This window comes from Heteronotia binoei, chromosome 10 (genome assembly GCF_032191835.1).
Source record: "Heteronotia binoei isolate CCM8104 ecotype False Entrance Well chromosome 10, APGP_CSIRO_Hbin_v1, whole genome shotgun sequence".
NCBI lineage: Eukaryota > Metazoa > Chordata > Lepidosauria > Squamata > Gekkonidae > Heteronotia > Heteronotia binoei.
The window spans coordinates 12494294-12511671 of NC_083232.1; the positions used below are offsets into that span (position 1 = coordinate 12494294).

Below are 17378 nucleotides of genomic sequence, written 5' to 3' on the forward strand. Positions count from 1 at the left end.
CCGACACCGGCCTCATTCTGCCAAGACCCCTCTCCTGGTTTGATCCTGTATAGAAATCACTACAGGAATTGGCGTTTCTAGTTCAATACCGCTTTGCAAAAGGAGAAAACGGCTATGAGAAATGTTTCTGCCAATACCCCTTTCTTGGTCTGATCCTCCACAGAACTACTTACGTCCTGCATGTGCAAAGTAAAAAAAAGAGAAGCAGAATTTGCATTTCTCGTTAGACGTCACGTTTGGAAGCAAGAAGAGAAAACAGCTACGAGAAACGGGGTCACGCCAGACCACCCAAACAGCTCAGCTGTCAAATGAAGGGGAATTCGGGAGAGACGGAGGAATAATTTAGCAACGTTCAGATGGTCTAGACAGCCCTGTTATTGTTGGCTTTGCTAATAGGCTATTAGTTCGGAGAAATCTGCCCCATGTTCCAAGGATCTCCTTCCATCAACAATGGGGGAGGGAAAAGGAGAAAGCTAGGTTTAGAGATTGCATACCCACACACACATATCCAGGCCTCAGATTCAGCAGGAGCTCACGGGAGCACAGCTCCTGAACCTTTCTGAGAGTTCCCCCTCCTCCTCAACCACCTACCTTGTCCACTGAATAGTAGGTGCAGCTGCATAACAATCCCTGGATTAGGAGAGCGGGCGGGCGGGCAGCCAGCCACCAGGGGCTTTGCCACATCCCCAGCAGCCCTCATTAACCCCTGGAGAAGCCCGTGCCACCCTTTCTCCACTTTTTATGTGATTTTGGTGGCAGGTGGCTTGCTTGCCTTTTGACGGGGAGGGGGGGGGCAGGAGAGCCCCCTTCTAATAAGAAAATATTTGGAGAGCAGTTTTCCCTGGATTCTCTCTCCCTCTCACTCTCTGATGCTGCTGAAGAGATACTCTAGTCTCAAAATGGGGATTTCCTTCCTTCTTTCCCAGACTCGCTTTCCCCACTATTTCCTCTTTCCCTTCCCTAAAAGCTTCTCCCCTTCCCACCCTTCTCCCCTTCCCATTTCACAACAACCCTGTGAGGTAGCTGCAGATTTTCCAGGCTGTATGGCCATGGTCTTGGCATAGTAGTACCTGACATTTCGCCAGCATCTGTGACCAACATCCTCAGAGGTATACCTCTGGGGCCAGAGCAGCGTTCTCTCTAAGCGGAGTTAGTGTGAGCTGGCTCACAGTCTTTTTAGCCTCCAGCTCACACATTTTTGTCTTAGCTCAGGAAAAATGTTCCCAGAGAAAACTAATTCATGCAGCAGCTCAACAACTTTGATGCCAGTAGCTCACGAAGTAGAATTTCGGTTTACAAATACACATTGCACACTCCCCCCTACATGGTACCACGATCTATGGGACCGATACAAGTGGTCCCCAAGCTCCCAAACTGGATATAACCAGCTTTAACATAGGAGAAGAAAGCAGGAATGAGCCCTGAGAGGAGGGTGGGGGAAGAACTCTGCAGGCCTACATGCATTGTGAGGGAGAAAAAACATATTCCTTCTAATAAGAAAATATTTGGAGAGCTGTTTTCCCTGCATTCTCTCTCCCTCTTGCTCTCTGATGCTGCTGAAGAGATACTCTAGTCTCAAAATGGGGATTTCCTTTCTTCTTTCTCAGACTCGCTTTCCCACTATTTCCTCTTTCCCTTCCCTAAAAGCCCCCGCAGCTTCTGCCCTTCCCACCCACCACCCAATCTACCTTTATGTCCCCCACGTTAGCAGTTCCTCTTTCCCTCCTTCTGGCAGCCTCTACCTAAGAAAACTACGACCAGCTTGCACAGTACTGGTCTCCAGGCCAGGTCCAGCTGCATGATGCCGGCTGAGCTCGGCGCAATTTTGCAGTGCCGACCAGATCACATTCAGTTGCACCTGCAAGAACTTGCAGAGCTGCCTTACTTCCCCCCCACCCCCCGTATCCCCCCTCCAAACTATTTCTTCTTTCCCTCCTTCCAGCAGCCCTCGTAGCCTCTCCCCTTCCCTTGCTTCCTTCTCTCCTTCCCAGCCACCAACAAACCTACCTTTTATCTACCCCGTCTTCAACTACATTTTTCTTTTCTTCATTTTAAACTCCACTTTTCTCCATAATGGGGACCCAAAGCAGCTGACATCATCCTCCTCTCCTCCAGTTATCCTCACAACAACCCTGTGAGATAGCTGTAGATTTTCCAGGCTGTATGGCCATGGTCTTGGCATAGTAGTACCTGACATTTCGCCAGCTGTGACCAACATCTTCAGAGGTATTCCTCTGAGGATGCTGGTCACAGCTGCTGGCGTAATGTCAGGTACTACTATGCCAAGACCATGGCCATACAGCCCAGAAAATCTACAACTAATGAACTCTGGCCATGAAAGCCTTCAACAACATACCTGTGAAGTAAGGTTAGGTGTAACTGCTCTAAAATGACATCTGCAGCCCCGGGTTGTCCCATGCCCACATGTGGTTTGGGCCGCAGTTTACAGATCCTGTATATATTCATTCATGTTTTATAACACAACAGGTGTGTAACAGCACAATCCTAAACAGTTATAACCTTTTAAGCCCACTGAAGTTAATGGGCTCAGAAAGGGAGAGCTTTAAGTTTGCACAATAATACAATACAATGGAGAGCCAGTTTGGTGTAGTGGTTAAGTGTGCGGACTCTTATCTGGGAGAACCGGGTTTGATTCCCCCACTCCTCCACTTGCAGCTGCTGGAATGGCCTTGGGTCAGCCATAGTGGTTAAGTGTGCAGACTCTTATCTGGGAGAACCGGGTTTGATTCACCACTCCTCCACTTGCAGCTGCTGGAATGGCCTTGGGTCAGCCATAGTGGTTAAGTGTGCGGACTCTTATCTGGGAGAACCGGGTTGGATTCCTCACTCCTCCACTTGCAGCTGCTGGAATGGCCTTGGGTCAGCCATAGTGGTTAAGTGTGCAGACTCTTATCTGGGAGAACCGGGTTTGATTCCCCACTCCTCCACTTGCACCTGCTGGAATGGCCTTGGGTCAGCCATAGCCCTGGCAGAGGTTGTCCTTGAAAGGGCAGCTGCTGTGAGAGCCCTCTCCAGCCCCACCCACCTCACAGGGTGTCTGTTGTGGGGGAGGAAGGTAAAGGAGATTGTGAGCCGCTCTGAGACTCTTCGGAGTGGAGGGCGGGATATAAATCCAATATCTATCTATCTATCTATCTGTCTATCTGTCTATCTGTCTATCTGTCTATCTGTCTGTCTGTCTGTCTGTCTGTCTGTCTGTCTGTCTGTCTGTCTGTCTGTCTGTCTGTCTGTCTGTCTGTCTGTCTGTCTGTCTGTCTGTCTGTCTGTCTGTCTGTCTGTCTGTCTGTCTGTCTGTCTGTCTATCTATCTATCTATCTATCTATCTATCTATCTATCTATCTATCTATCTATCTATCTATCTAAAATGATTCTCTAACAAGACATTTTTGTAATGTAGCCCAATTCACAATTACTCCCATCTAAGTCCATTAAAATCAATGAGCTTTAGACTGGTATATATCTGGATTGCATTGCCAGTGTGTAAACATTTCCCCCTTAACTAAGTAATCAAAAATAATTTATTACCCAGACCTTGCAATGTGTATTTTGGAGTATGCTGGAGACAAATGTTTTGGCTAATATGCAAAAAGTCTACATTCATCAGAGGGAAAAAAACAACAATTTCTTATTTTCTTTTTTTTTTATTTCCTTCTGCAGTAACACGCAAGGAGTAAAATAACCCTTCTAAATGAATACGTGTGCCCACAGTTCTTCACTACAACCAATTAAAATGCGCTCTCAATGAATGGCCGATTGAAATCTATTTGAAGAGTACCAACTAAACCGATTAAAACCTGACACCTTAAGTTTCTCTATAACGATTAACCCACAACACCATTTTGAAGACTTAAGGAGCTGCCCTGACTCATGGTTCTAAAGAGCATGCGTCGAGAAAGCATTCTGGCGCATCGCAAATACACAGCAGCGTTGAAGCCACATCCTAGCTTAAGTTTATAATGTTGGCAGGGCTAGGCGGTGGGAAGCGATATAGGTTTTTCATTTCTTTGATTGGCTTATGATCTTGTACACGGAGACAGCGGCTATTAACTCGGATAATTTGCTCTGATGTTACTATTTATACTTGAAAGCGCCACCCACATGGCGATCAAAAAACCCACCCACGCGTGGCTAAAAATAACACTCTGATTCCTTCCAACCCTGATTTGGTCAGGATCTGTATTGTTCAGACTGGCCTAAGAATCTTGGCAGATGGTAAAAATGGAATACTGAGAATGAAGCTAGTTTACTTTCAGTTAATTCTTAGAATTCAGCTCTCTTTCAGCCTTATATAGGATAACTAGATGGAAATGAGAATGGTATTCCTGAAATCAGGAATTTTGAGAGAGAGAAATTTTGGGACCTTTAAACTAGGACTAAAGAAGGCTGCGCCTGCTAAAACTATCTTCCGCACCACCATCAGCAGCCTTATCCTCCACTACAACTGGACACTCTTGTCTATAAGTGTAGTGCAAACACCAAGCATAAGAATCAGGGTGTTTTTTTTTTCTGTAGCAGGAATTCCTTTGCATATTAGGCCACACCCCCTGATGTAGCCAAATCTCCTGGAAGTTACAGCTGGCCCTATACAAAGAGCCCTATACGAAGAGCCAGTTTGGTGTAGTGGTTAAGTGTGCGGACTCTTATCTGGGAGAACCGGGTTTGATTCCCCACTCCTCCACCTGCACCTGCTGGCATGGCCTTGGGTCAGCCATAGCTCTGGCAGAGGTTGTCCTTGAAAGGGCAGCTGCTGTGAGAGCCCTCTCCAGCCCCACCCACCTCACAGGGTGTCTGTTGTGGGGGAGGAAAGTAAAGGAGATTGTGAGCCGCTCTGAGACTCTTCGGAGTGGAGGGCGGGATATAAATCCAATATCTTCTTCTTCTTCTTCTTCTCTTGGAGGATTGGCTACATCAGGGGGAAGTGGCCTAATATGCAAAGGAATTCCTGCTACAAAAAAAAAAGCCGTGATAAGAATTCATAGATTTTAGACACAACCCTTCTCAAGAGATTTCAGCTGATGTCATTTCCAAGTGGTTGGTATAGAGATCCCCACCCTTTTCTGACCCTCTCGGTACCTCTGGAATCCTGACACAGATTGGCGAGTGTGGAAATACAATGGCTGCCACAAAATGGCTACCACAGGAGGTGGAGGCAGCCACAAAATGGCTGCCAAAGTTTACTTTAATCTCACAGTGATGATCCCTGTGCTGTGGTGGCGGCTGCAGCCCAAGCAATGTTTTTAAAAATCTGCCCAGCCAATCAAATCTCCAGAGGCCTATCAGAAGCCTTGCTGGGCAAGAGCTCCACCTGGTCCCTCCCACTTTGTATAAACACTTGTTGGGTGGCAAGAAACATGTTGGCAGGTGCTATGGTGTCCCCGGGCACCATTCTGGGAACCTCTGCTCCTGTAACTCGTGAACAGCATCCAGTCACCTAAGACACACAATAATCTCCAAGCAACCAACATTCTTTATGCACTGGAAAGGGGTTTTGATGTGCCAAAAATGGCAAATAGACATATGTCTGGGCAAGTGAGTTAGTTACAAGCTAGAGCAGGCGTGTCAAACATGCAGTCCAGGGGATGAATCAGGCCCCCGGAGAGCTCCTATCAGACCCGCAAGCAACTCACTGTCGTCTGCTTCCTTCTCCCTGTCTCTCGCTTCCTTCTGCATCACAGCTTGCTTTGCCAGGCTTGCTCAATCGCACAGGAGCTACAAAGCAAAGCTCCGGTTTGGTGTAGTGGTTAAGTGTGTGGACTCTTATCTGGGAGAACGGGGTTTGATTCCCCACTCCTCCACTTGCACCTGCTAGCATGGCCTTGGGTCAGCCATAGCTCTGGCAGAGGTTGTCCTTGAAAGGGCAGCTGCTGTGAGAGCCCTCTCCAGCCCCACCCACCTCACAGGGTGTCTGTTGTGGGGGAGGAAGGTAAAGGAGATTGTGAGCCGCTCTGAGACTCTTCGGAGTGGAGGGCGGGATATAAATCCAATATCTTCTTCATCTTCTTCTTCTCCTCCCTTGGGGAGGAAGTGGGGGAAGGAGAGCTAGCTTTGCCAGGCTCTCTCAATTGCACAGCAGAGCTACTGAGCCAAGCCTCTCTTCCTTCTGTTGGCTGAGGCTCAGCAAGCCAGTGAGGTGGATGAGACTGAGTGAGTGTGCGTCTGTGTTCTTTATAAAGTTTATATTTCCCCTACCTGGCATTACATTTTATGAAACACATGGCCCGGCCTGATAAGGTGAAGATCCATCCCTCATAACAAATGAGTTCGACACCGGTGGGCTAGAGTCCCAGGAAGGAAAATGGCGATCGGCAGAAAGTTGCTCAGAACCACAATCCCCTTGGGTCACTTCTGGCTTCACCATCCTCCAAAGACCACTCAGCGTTTCCCAGAGCAACAGACACATGAACCTGCCCTACACTGTATCAGATCACCAGTCCGTCAAAGTCAGTATTGACTACTCAGACTGGCAGCAGCTCTCTAGTGCTGGGGTGTCAAACTCATTTGTTATGAGGGCCGGATCTGACATAAATGAGACCCTATTGTGCCGGGCCATGTGTGTACCTATTTAAGATTAGGTAGCAGAGATATAAATTTTATAAAGAACACAGACAGACCCATATATATATATATTTTTAAAACCTTAAAACGTTAGCACTCATTGGTTTTAAAGACGCACTCTTTATCTTTCTCCCCTGGGATCCAGGAAACTGGGCAAAGGAAGCTCTGGCTCTTTCCTTCCTTCCCCAGGGGACTGGGGGGAACGAGCCTCAGCCAATAGAATGAAGGAAGGAAAGCTTGGCTCAGTAGCTCTGCTGGTCAACTGAGAGAGCCTGGCAAAGCAAGCTATTCCTCCCCCCCAAAGGCAGCAGCCTCAGCCAACGAAGAAAATAGAGGCTTGGCTCAGTAACTCTGCTGTGTGATTGAGAGAGCCTGGCAAAGCAAGCTGTTATGCAGAAGGAAGCAAAAAAGAGAGGGAGAAGGAAGCAGTTGACAGCCCGTTGCTTGGGGGCCTGATAGGAGCCCTCCAGGAGCCTGATTCGGCCCCTGAACTGCATGTTCAACACCCCAGGTCTAGTGTCTCAGGCCTCTCTAGTGTCTCAGTTTTTCACATCACTGCTTGGTCCTTTTTAACTGGAGATGCCAGGGGTTGAACCTGGGACCTTTTGCAAGCCAAGCAGAGGCTCTGCCAGAGAGTCACAGCCTCTTCCCGTGGCTCTCCAGGGTCTCAGGCAGAGGGCTTTCACATCCCCTTCCGCCTGGTCCTTTCAACTGGAGATGTCGGGGACTGAACCTGTAAGGGACCTGGGACCTTCTGTGTGCCAAACAGATGCTCTTCCACTGAGCAACAGCTCTCCCGAACATATCTCTCATATTCATTAGCGCACACTGTGCATGTATCTATCCTCAACTCAGCATTTTGTTTACGTGTGCACTTCATTTCTGCCCCCCCCCCCGGCCCCATCACAGCAAACTATAACTGGGGAAGGAAGTGCCCATAGGGTTGCCATAGGAACTGTGGTTATCCTGTATACAGACATGCAATGAATATTCTCAGTGATATGATTAGCAGTGATTGCCCCGTGTCTGCCACCCTATATGTCTGTACCAGGGATGCTCAAATAACAGCCGGTTAGGCTCACATCCTAGTTGCTAGATCCACAGGTGGCTGGCCGTGTTGGTTTGAAGCAACAGAACAGAGCTGGAGCCCAGTAGCACCTTTAAGACCAACCAAGTTTTCATTCAGAATCTAAGCTTTCGTATGAAGAAGATGATATTGGATTTATATCCCGCCCTCCACTCCAAAGAGTCTCAGAGCGGCTCACAATCTCCTTTACCTTCCTCCCCAACAACAGACACCCTGTGAGGTAGATGAAGATATTGGATTTATATCCCGCCCTCCACTCCGAAGAGTCTCAGAGTGCCTCACAATCTCATTTATCTTCCTCCCCCACAACAGACACCCTGTGAGGTAGATGAAGATTTTGGATTTATATCCCGCCCTCCACTCCGAAGAGTCTCAGAGCGGCTCACAATCTCATTTACCTTCCTCCCCCACAACAGACACCCTGTGAGGTAGATGAAGATTTTGGATTTATATCCCGCCCTCCACTCCGAAGAGTCTCAGAGTGCCTCACAATCTCCTTTATCTTCCTCCCCCACAACAGACACCCTGTGAGGTGGGTGGGGCTGGAGAGGGTTCTCCCAGCAGCTGCCCTTTCAAGGACAACCTCTGCCAGAGCTATGGCTGACCCAAGGCCATGCTAGCAGGTGCAAGTGGAGGAGTATGCATGCATGTACACCATTCCTTCGTCTGATGAAGTGTGCATGTATACAAAAGCTTACATTCTGAATAAAACTTGGTTGGTCTTAAAGGTGCTAATGGACTCCCAACTTTTATCTTAGTTGCTGGTTGGGAACAGAGATTTTATTTTTCGACAACCATTCCAACAGTTCATCTGTCTGTTTGCGGATGGTTTTGCAGGTTGCCTCACTGTATTCTTTCTTTATTTTTATTCCTGTTCTTTGTGGCCTGCCTTTTCTACTCAGACTCAAGGCAGATCACACAACGAGCCAATAAACTGACAAATGGGACAATGAATAAACGTTTGGGTTTTTTTGCAATTTAATGGGATAAGCCTAAAAAAAGTTTCTGCTAGACGACCCCTCCCCCGTACAAATGGCAGCCTTGTGCAAAGTGTGGTGGAGTTGCGTCTAGCTTTGCACAGCATTTACACACACACAATGCCAATTATCAAAGCTTGCAATGCCTGCATCATTGGGATTGTTGTGTATGTGGACTCAATTGAAGACTGAAGAAGGTGTTCCTGCTGGGCTCATTGGAACCAGAAGAACAGAGCTTGGGGACTTGGGAACAACGGGCAGCAGGATCCAAACCCCTGCAACCCTGCACCAATCACAGACCCCCTTGCTGGTTTGAATGATCCAATAACGTGCTTGCGTGGGGACTGTGAGTTGTATATAGTTGGCCTCTTTGGCCCAGTTCCTCAGCCTTGAAATTCAGCCTACCTAATGCTGTAAAGGAAGTCCTTCTTCACCCAAAGGGTGATTAACATGTGGAATTCACTGCCACAGGAGGTGGCGGCGGCTACAAGCATAGCCAGCTTCAAGAGGGGATTGGATAAAAATATGGAGCAGAGGTCCATCAGTAGCTATTAGCCACAGTGTGTGTGTATATATATATATATGTGTGTGTGTGTGTGTGTGTGTTTGTATACACACACATATATTGGCCACTGTGTGACACAGAGTGTTGGACTGGATGGGCCATTGGCCTGATCCAACATGGCTTCTCATATGTTCTTATGTGACACAGAGTGTTGGACTGGATGGGCCATTGGCCTGATCCAACATGGCTTCTCATATGTTCTTATGTGACACAGAATGTTGGACTGGATGGGCCATTGGCCTGATCCAACATGGCTTCTCTTACGTTCTTATGTGACACGGAGTGTTGAACTGGATGGGCCATTGGCCTGATCCAACATGGCTTCTCTTATGTTCTTAACTAATAAAGAGCTGATATTTCGCTACCGCCTCACCTCTTCCATGCTTGGAACCCACTATGTCATAGAAATCTACCATGCAATTGGTACACTCAACATGTTTCCCCATATTATGAGACTGTGTGACATTTCTCCATTTCTCACAGTGGCTGATTCCACAGCAGAGAATCCCCAAGGGCTCAGCAATATGGAAAAAGGGGCATCCTAGCTGCTCTTGTCCATTTCAGAAACAGCCTTATCAGTTTCAACACAGATTCTTTCAGGGTTTGTCTGGGTTTCTTTGTGGTCCCTTCATTCAACAAACTAACCCTAAAAATGTAGACACAAAAATTGAATCACAAGGATTTAAATGGAAATTTCTAGGATCTTGGGATATGAATTCAAGAAAGCTGCAGAGACTTTTCTGTTGGGATTACAAATGGAAAAATTTCCCAAAGAAGATAGAACTATAATTTGGTACTTGCTTTCAGCTACTAGGACACTATATGCGCAGTTATGGAAGCAAGAAAAAATACCAGAAAAATGGGATTGGATTGTAAAAGTTATGACATGGAGTGAGGTGGACAAATTAACAAGAACTTTAAGAGACTATTATTTAGAAGATTTTAAAAGGGAGTAGGAAAAATTTAGAAGTTATGTAGAAGACGAGTGGAAAGTAAAAGGACATTGGACAATATTTGATAATATTTGATAATGATTAAACTTTAGAAGAAAGAAGAATATTAATTTTAGTTCTTAGGAATTAAGGGTACCTTTTAAAGTTAGTATTTTGAGTAAATAACACTGGCGGGGGTCAAGTAACGGGGGGAGGGGTGATTAGAAAGACACATACGGGATAGATGAAAAGAAGTTATGAATGGAAATTATTACCATACGCTATCAATAAAAATTTTTAAAACAAGAACAAGGATTTAAATGGAAGGCGATTGCCAGGACACCACTGTGCAACTGTGTAAATTTTAAATGAACTTTGGAACCCCCCCCCCCCAACTCACAAGTGACATTCCCACCCCAATTTATAGAAAAGCGCATTTTTAAAATTGTCGCTGCAGAATAACCACACGGGAGGAAGAACAATTGTGCATAAGGCAGGCACAGAATCCAAAGTCAAGCTTAAAGGCCTACTGCTTGGGAAATCCGCACTAAGCTGCGTCCGTGTAACAGGCCTTTGTGAATCATTAGCTGAATGAATTCTACGGACTCTTATCTGGGAGAACCGGGTTTGATTCCCCACTCCTCCACTTGCGCCTGCTGGAATGGCCTTGGGTCAGCCATAGCTCTGGCAGGAGCTGTCCTTGAAAGGGCAGCTGCTGTAAGAGCTCTCTCAGCCCCACCCACCTCACAGGGTGTCTGTTGTGGGGGAGGGAGGGAAAGGAGATTGTGAGCCGCTCTGAGACTCTTCAGATTGGAGGGCTGGATATAAATCCAATATCTTCTTCTTACGACCCCTCCTGAGCCCTGTACAGCAGGAAATTGTTTAAATATCACCCCAAATTACCCATCAATGAATACTATGTTTTAATAAAACTCCACCACTTGGAGTTCATCTAAAGAGCCCTTAGCGACAATAACGGCTGTCAATCAGTTTGACTCAGCAGTTCCTTTGCCTGTGTGCGGTTTTGAGAAGGAAAGGAAAAGTCCCCTGTGCAAGCACCAGTCGTTTCCAACTCTGGGGCGACGTTGCTTTCACAACGTTTTCACGGCAGACTTTTTACGGGGTGGTTTGCCATTGCATCATCTACACTTCCCACCCCCCTCCCCGCAAGCTGGGTACTCGACCTCGGAAGGATGGAAGGCTGAGTCAACCTGGGGCCGGCTACCTGAACCAGCTTTCGCTGGGATCGAACTCAGGTCGTGAGCAGAGAGTTCAGATCACAGTACTGTAGTACCACTCTGCGCTACGGGGCCACGGTTTTGAGAAAACACAACGCAAACGAGTTCAGGAGGCTTGACACAAACCAAAGAGACAAAGCGATCAGCTCACGTAAGGCTGCCACCGTGGTTAATCTAAGGCACATAACTTAGAACACTCCATGAGAGATTTTAACGAATACATATATTGAAAACAAAGTTTTAAACCACGGTTTAAACCACGGACAGAGGTCCTTTGCCTGGGTCACGGCGGTTTAGGGAACGGGGTTTCCCTCCCAGTTTTTGACGGGGCGCAACTGGTAGCAGTGCGCAGAGTTAAGAGCTTGGGAGTACTACTGGAGCCTTCCCTGACAATGGAGGCCCAGATAGCAGCTACTGCCAAGTCCGCCTTTTTTCATCTTAGACTGGCGAGGCAGTTAGCCCCCTTCCTGGAGCGCGGCAACCTGGCAACAGTGATCCATGCTACAGTCACCTCAAGGTTAGACTACTGTAATGCCCTCTACATGGGGCTGCCCCTATACCAAACCCGGAAACTGCAGCTAGTGCAAAATGCAACAGTCAGGCTGCTATTGGGACTGCCTCAGTGGGAACATGTGCGGTCTGGGCTGCGGGAGTTGCACTGGCTGCCAATTGTTTACCGGGTTCGTTACAAGGTGCTGGTTATCACCTTTAAAGCCCTATATGGTCGAGGACCTGTCTACTTTAGGGACCGCCTCTCTCCATATGTTCCCCAGAGAGCACTGCGATCAAGCTCAAAAAACCTATTGGAAATCCCTGGGCCAAAAGAAACCAAATTAAAAACTACCAGAGAACAGGCGTTCTCTACAAAGGCTCCCCTATGGTGGAATCAACTGCCAGAAGAGGTGCGGGCCCTACGGGATCTTAACCAGTTCTGTAGGGCCTGCAAAACTGCCCTCTTCCAATTAGCTTTTTAAGACGGTACTCCTGATAATATCAGGAGCCATCTTGCACATATTCTGATTGTACTACAGTGTTATACTGTTTTATTGGTTTTACTGTTTAAATTATTAATTATTGTATTCTGTTTATTGTATCATGGTTTACCACGTCTTGTTAGCCGCCCTGAGCCTGCCTAGGCGGGGTATAAATAAAAGTTATTATTATTATTATTTTTCACATATTAATCTGGAATTATTTTGCAGTCCATTTGACAATATGCAATGTTTCTTCTTCGTTTGTAGGCCTTCCTGAAGTCCAGTGCAGGTGTGATTGCAGTTGTGGTTTAAAACTTTGTTTTCAATATATGCATTCGTTAAAGCTCTCACGGAGTGTTCTAAGTGATATACCTTACTCATACCCGGGAGCTCTCGGGTTTCGCACACCGCAGCAAATCTGACCGCCGAATGCGTTCGCAGCGAAAATTCATGGCACCCCTAAAAACTGCATCTTTCTGCAATTCACTTTCTGTTAAGTTTTTTGAGAGCGGGTGCAGCAGTGAGGCGTCCCCTGTCCCGGTGCTGAACTCAAGAGGTTGCATTGCTCTGCCACGGCCTTTTCGCTTCAGCCCCCTGTTCGCAAAAGAAGGATAACGGTATTGCCCTTCACCACGGGGATCACAGCAAAATAAAAAAGGTTTCAAACGCTGTGCTTTTATTTTATCGTCCTCATCTCTAGCGCTGCTTGCGCTCCACAAATTACTAAAACATCAATAACATTCTTCAAACATTGCACTGTAATCTGCTTTCTGCATTATGGTGTTTTATACCTTAGGTAGGGCTTTTTTGTTTATCTGCACTGTCTTCCACTTCTGTAGTCCTACTTCTACTGCATCATAAGAGCATACGAGAAGCCATGTTGGATCAGGCCAGTGGCCCATCCAGTCCAACACTCTGTGTCACATAAGAACATAAGAGAAGCCCTGTTGGATCAGGCCAATGGCCCATCCAGTCCAACACTGTGTCACATAAGAACATAAGAGAAGCCACGTTGGATCAGGCCAGTGGCCCATCCAGTCCAACACTCTGTGTCACATAAGAACATAAGAGAAGCCACGTTGGATCAGGCCAGTGGCCCATCCAGTCCAACACTCTGTGTCACATAAGAACATAACAGAAGCCACGTTGGATCAGGCCAAAGGCCCATCCAGTCCAACACTCTAAGAACATAAGAACATAAGAGAAGCCATGTTGGATCAGGCCAACGGCCCATCAAGTCCAACACTCTGTGTCACACAGTGGCAAAAAATGTTATATACACACATACACTGTGGCTAATAGCCACTGATGGACCTGTGCTCCATATTTTTATCTAAACCCCTCTTGAAGGTGGCTATACTTGTGGCCGCCACCACCTCCTGTGGCAGTGAATTCCACATGTTAATCACCCTTTGGGTGAAGAAGTACTTCCTTTTATCCGTTTTAACCTGTCTGCTCAGCAATTTCATCGAATGCCCACGAGTTCTTGTATTGTGAGAAGGGGAGAAAAGTACTTCTTTCTCTACTTTCTCCATTCCATGCATTATCTTGTAAACCTCTATCATGTCACCCCGCAGTCGACGTTTCTCCAAGCTAAAGAGTCCCAAGCGTTTCAACCTTTCTTCATAGGGAAAGTGCTCCAGCCCTTTAAGAACACTCTAAGAACATAAGAACATAAGAGAAGCCATGTTGGATCAGGCCAAAGGCCCATCCAGTCCAACACTCTGTGTCACATAAGAACATAAGAGACTCCATGTTGGATCAGGTCAATGGCCCATCCAGTCCAACACTCCGGGTCACATAAGAACTTAAGAGAAGCCATGTTGGATCAGGCCAATGGCCCATCCAGTCCAACACTCTGTGTCACATAAGAACATAAGAGAAGCCATGTTGGATCAGCCAATGGTCCATCCAGTCCAACACTCTGTCTCTTACCTGTGAGAACAGGGTTTGATTCCCCACTCCTCCACTTGCAGCTGCTGGTAGGAGTTGTCCTTGAAAGGGAAGCTGCTGTAAAAGCTCTCTCAGCCCCATCTACCTCATAAGGTATCTGTTGTGACCACTCTGAGACTGACAGGGCAGGATATAAATCCAATATCTTTTTCTTCTTCTTCTATTCTCCCCCCACAAGGGAGGTGGATTCTGCAAACGACTTTCCTATTTTATGATCTTATTAAAATGGTACTTTAGATTTCTTAAAGTTATCCAGAAGCTGCATGCTCCTCCTCCTATACTGTGCAGGATCACACACCTTGTTATATTCAAAGTTTCCTCTCCTCCTTGGCAAGTCAAAAAATTACCTCTCCTTTGCCATTATTAGATCTGCCGCAGGTTTAACAGAACGAACACGCATGCTTTGGGTACCTGCAGTGTTTGTTCCCTGTAATACATCTGGAGCAGAGTACAGGCCAATCCTGGCTTCCTGCAGAGTACAATTTACAAGATACCACCTGGGTACCTGGAGTGTTTCAGTTTAAATGTAATGGGCCACAAGCAATTAATCTGATATGATTTTTCACTCTCCAAGTGTGTTTTCAGAAGAGTCTAGTAGTAGGTGGACTAATACCTTCTAGAAGATATACTGACTTTCATACATCGGACACTTGCACAGATTTCAAGAGCCTTATCCACAAAAACCAATTTATGAAGCAGCTTTTACAGAACATCCAGAGCAGGGGTGTCAAACATGCGGCCCAGGAGACGAATTAGGCCCCCGGAGGGCTCCTATCAGGCCCCTGAGCAACTAGCTGTCATCTGCTTCCTTCTCCCCATATCTTGCTTCCTTCTGCATCACAGCTTGCTTTGCCAGGCTTGCCCAATTGCACAGCAGAGCTACTGAGCCAAGCTTTTCTTCCTTGTTGTAGTGGTTAAGTGTGCGGACTCTTATCTGGGAGAACCGGGTTTGATTCCCCACTCCTCTACTTGCACCTGCTGGGATGGCCTTGGGTCAGCCATAGCTCTGGCAGAGGTTGTCCTTGAAAGGACAGTTGCTGTGAGAGCCCTCTCAGCCCCACCCACCTCACAGGCTGTCTGTTGTGGGGGAGGAAGGGAAAGGAGATTGTGAGCCGCTCTGAGACTCTTCGGAGTGGAGGGCGGGATATAAATCCAATATCTTCATCTACCTCACAGGGTGTCTGTTGTGGGGGAGGAAGGGGAAGGAGATTGTGAGCCCCTCTGAGACTCTTCGGAGTGGAGGGCGGGATATAAATCCAATATCTTCTTCTATTGGCTACTGAGTCAAGTCTTTCTTCCTTCTATTGGCGAGGTCGGGATGGCAGTGGGCATGCTCATAGCCCGCTTGCTACCATGCCCCCCCCCCGACTTTACCCGGTGAGGTCGGGAAGGCAGCGGGCGCATCCAGAGCCAGGCTCTGAGCTCGCTGTCACGCCCCCAACTTATCACCACCATGTACCAAAGTATTGCCAAGCAAGAGAACTCAACAGGGCTTTTTTTTGTAGCAGGAGCTCCTTTGCATATTAGGCCACACACCCCTGACGTAGCCAATCCTCCAAGAAGAACAACAAGAAGAAGAACTGCAGATTTATACCTCGCCCTTCTCCCTGGATCAGAGTCTCAGAGCGGCTCACAATCTCCTACATCTTCTCCCCCCACAACAGACACCCTGTGAGGTGGGTGGGGCTGAGAGGGGTCTCCCAGCAGCTGCCCTTTCAAGGACAACCTCTCCCAGAGCTATGGCTAACCCTATTGCATTCCAGCAAGTGCAAGTGGAGGAGTGGAGAATCAAACCCGGTTCTCCCAGATAAGAGTCCGCACACTTAACCACGACACCAAAACTGGCTCTCTTACGGGGCTCTTAGAACTTATGGGGCTCTTAGCACAGGGCCTACTGTAAGCTCCAGGAGGACTGGCTACATCAGGGGGCGTGGCCTAATATACAAAGGCGTTCCTGCTACAAAAAAGGCCTGGGCCTCAAGCATGGGCCATGTTCCTCCACCCCAACATAAAACCAAGTTCAGGAAGTGTAAAAACAGACTGCTGAAGGGAGGGCGGGTCTTACCCATGGCTGTATCTTCATCAGGTCCAAATCCGGCTGCCTGAGACCCCTTGCACCAGTTCGGCCTTCAAGGGTCGCCCCTGCAACAGGAAAGACAAAATAAATGGATGTTGAGGCACTTCCCATCGGTGGCCACTGTTCCGGGTAGAACACGCATTTCCCAAGCAGCCGAATCCCCTTTTTAATGGCTCGACTGGGCAGCCGTGTTGGTCCGAAGCAGTCGAACAAAGCAGGAGTCAAGTTGCACCTTTAAGACCAGCCAAGTTTTATTGAGAAGTTTTACTGAGAAACTTTAATTGAGAATTGACTACAACTGGGAAATACACGTCCTTTTGTGATTCACCTAGATTTACAGAAACTCCAGTTGGCGGAGGACTTTATTACCGTTTATGGCTATCCAGACCAAATGGCCAAGCCACACGGGTTTACCATGTGATCAGTCTGCACGCTTAATCAACAAACTGCTTGTATTTCAGCCCACAATGCCTGATCCCCTCGTCTGACGAAGTGTGCTTAGAGAGCACACGAAAGCTTACGTTCTCAATAAAACATGGTTGGTCTTAAAGGTGAATAGAATCATAAAGTTGGAAGGGACCTCTAGGGTCATCTAGTCCAACCCCCTGCACAGTGCAGGAAACTCACAAACACTTCCCCCTAAATTCACAGGATCTTCATTGCTGTCAGATGGCCATTTAGCCTCCAAGGAAGGAGAGCCCACGACCTCCCGGGGAAGCCTGTTCCACTGAGGAATCGCTCTAACGGTCAGGAAGTTCTTCTTCATGTTGAGCCGGAAACTCTTTGGATTTAATTTCAACCCATTGATTCTGGTCCTACCTTCTGGGACCACAGAAAACAATTCCACACTATCCTCCAGATGACAGCCGTCCAAGTCCTTGAAGATGGTGATCATATCACCTCTCAGCCGCCTGAGAACTTGACTCCTGCTTTGTTCATCCCCTTTTTAATGTTTTGTTTCAGAGTTTTTATGTTCACCGCCTCGGGGATCTCGAATTG

At 47.3% G+C, this 17378-nt stretch overlaps 1 protein-coding gene across 1 annotated transcript in view; it reads right to left on the reverse strand.

Annotated features, from left to right (window-relative positions):
* LOC132578128 (mitogen-activated protein kinase kinase kinase 3-like) overlaps positions 1–16455 on the reverse strand; it is an 81828-nt gene extending 65373 nt beyond the window's left edge. The window contains exon 1 of the mRNA XM_060247983.1: positions 16368–16455. Coding sequence (XP_060103966.1) covers positions 16368–16371 — 4 coding nt within the window. The 5' untranslated portion in view covers positions 16372–16455. The remainder of the gene's footprint in view (positions 1–16367) is intronic.
* Positions 16456–17378: the final 923 nt, after the last annotated feature.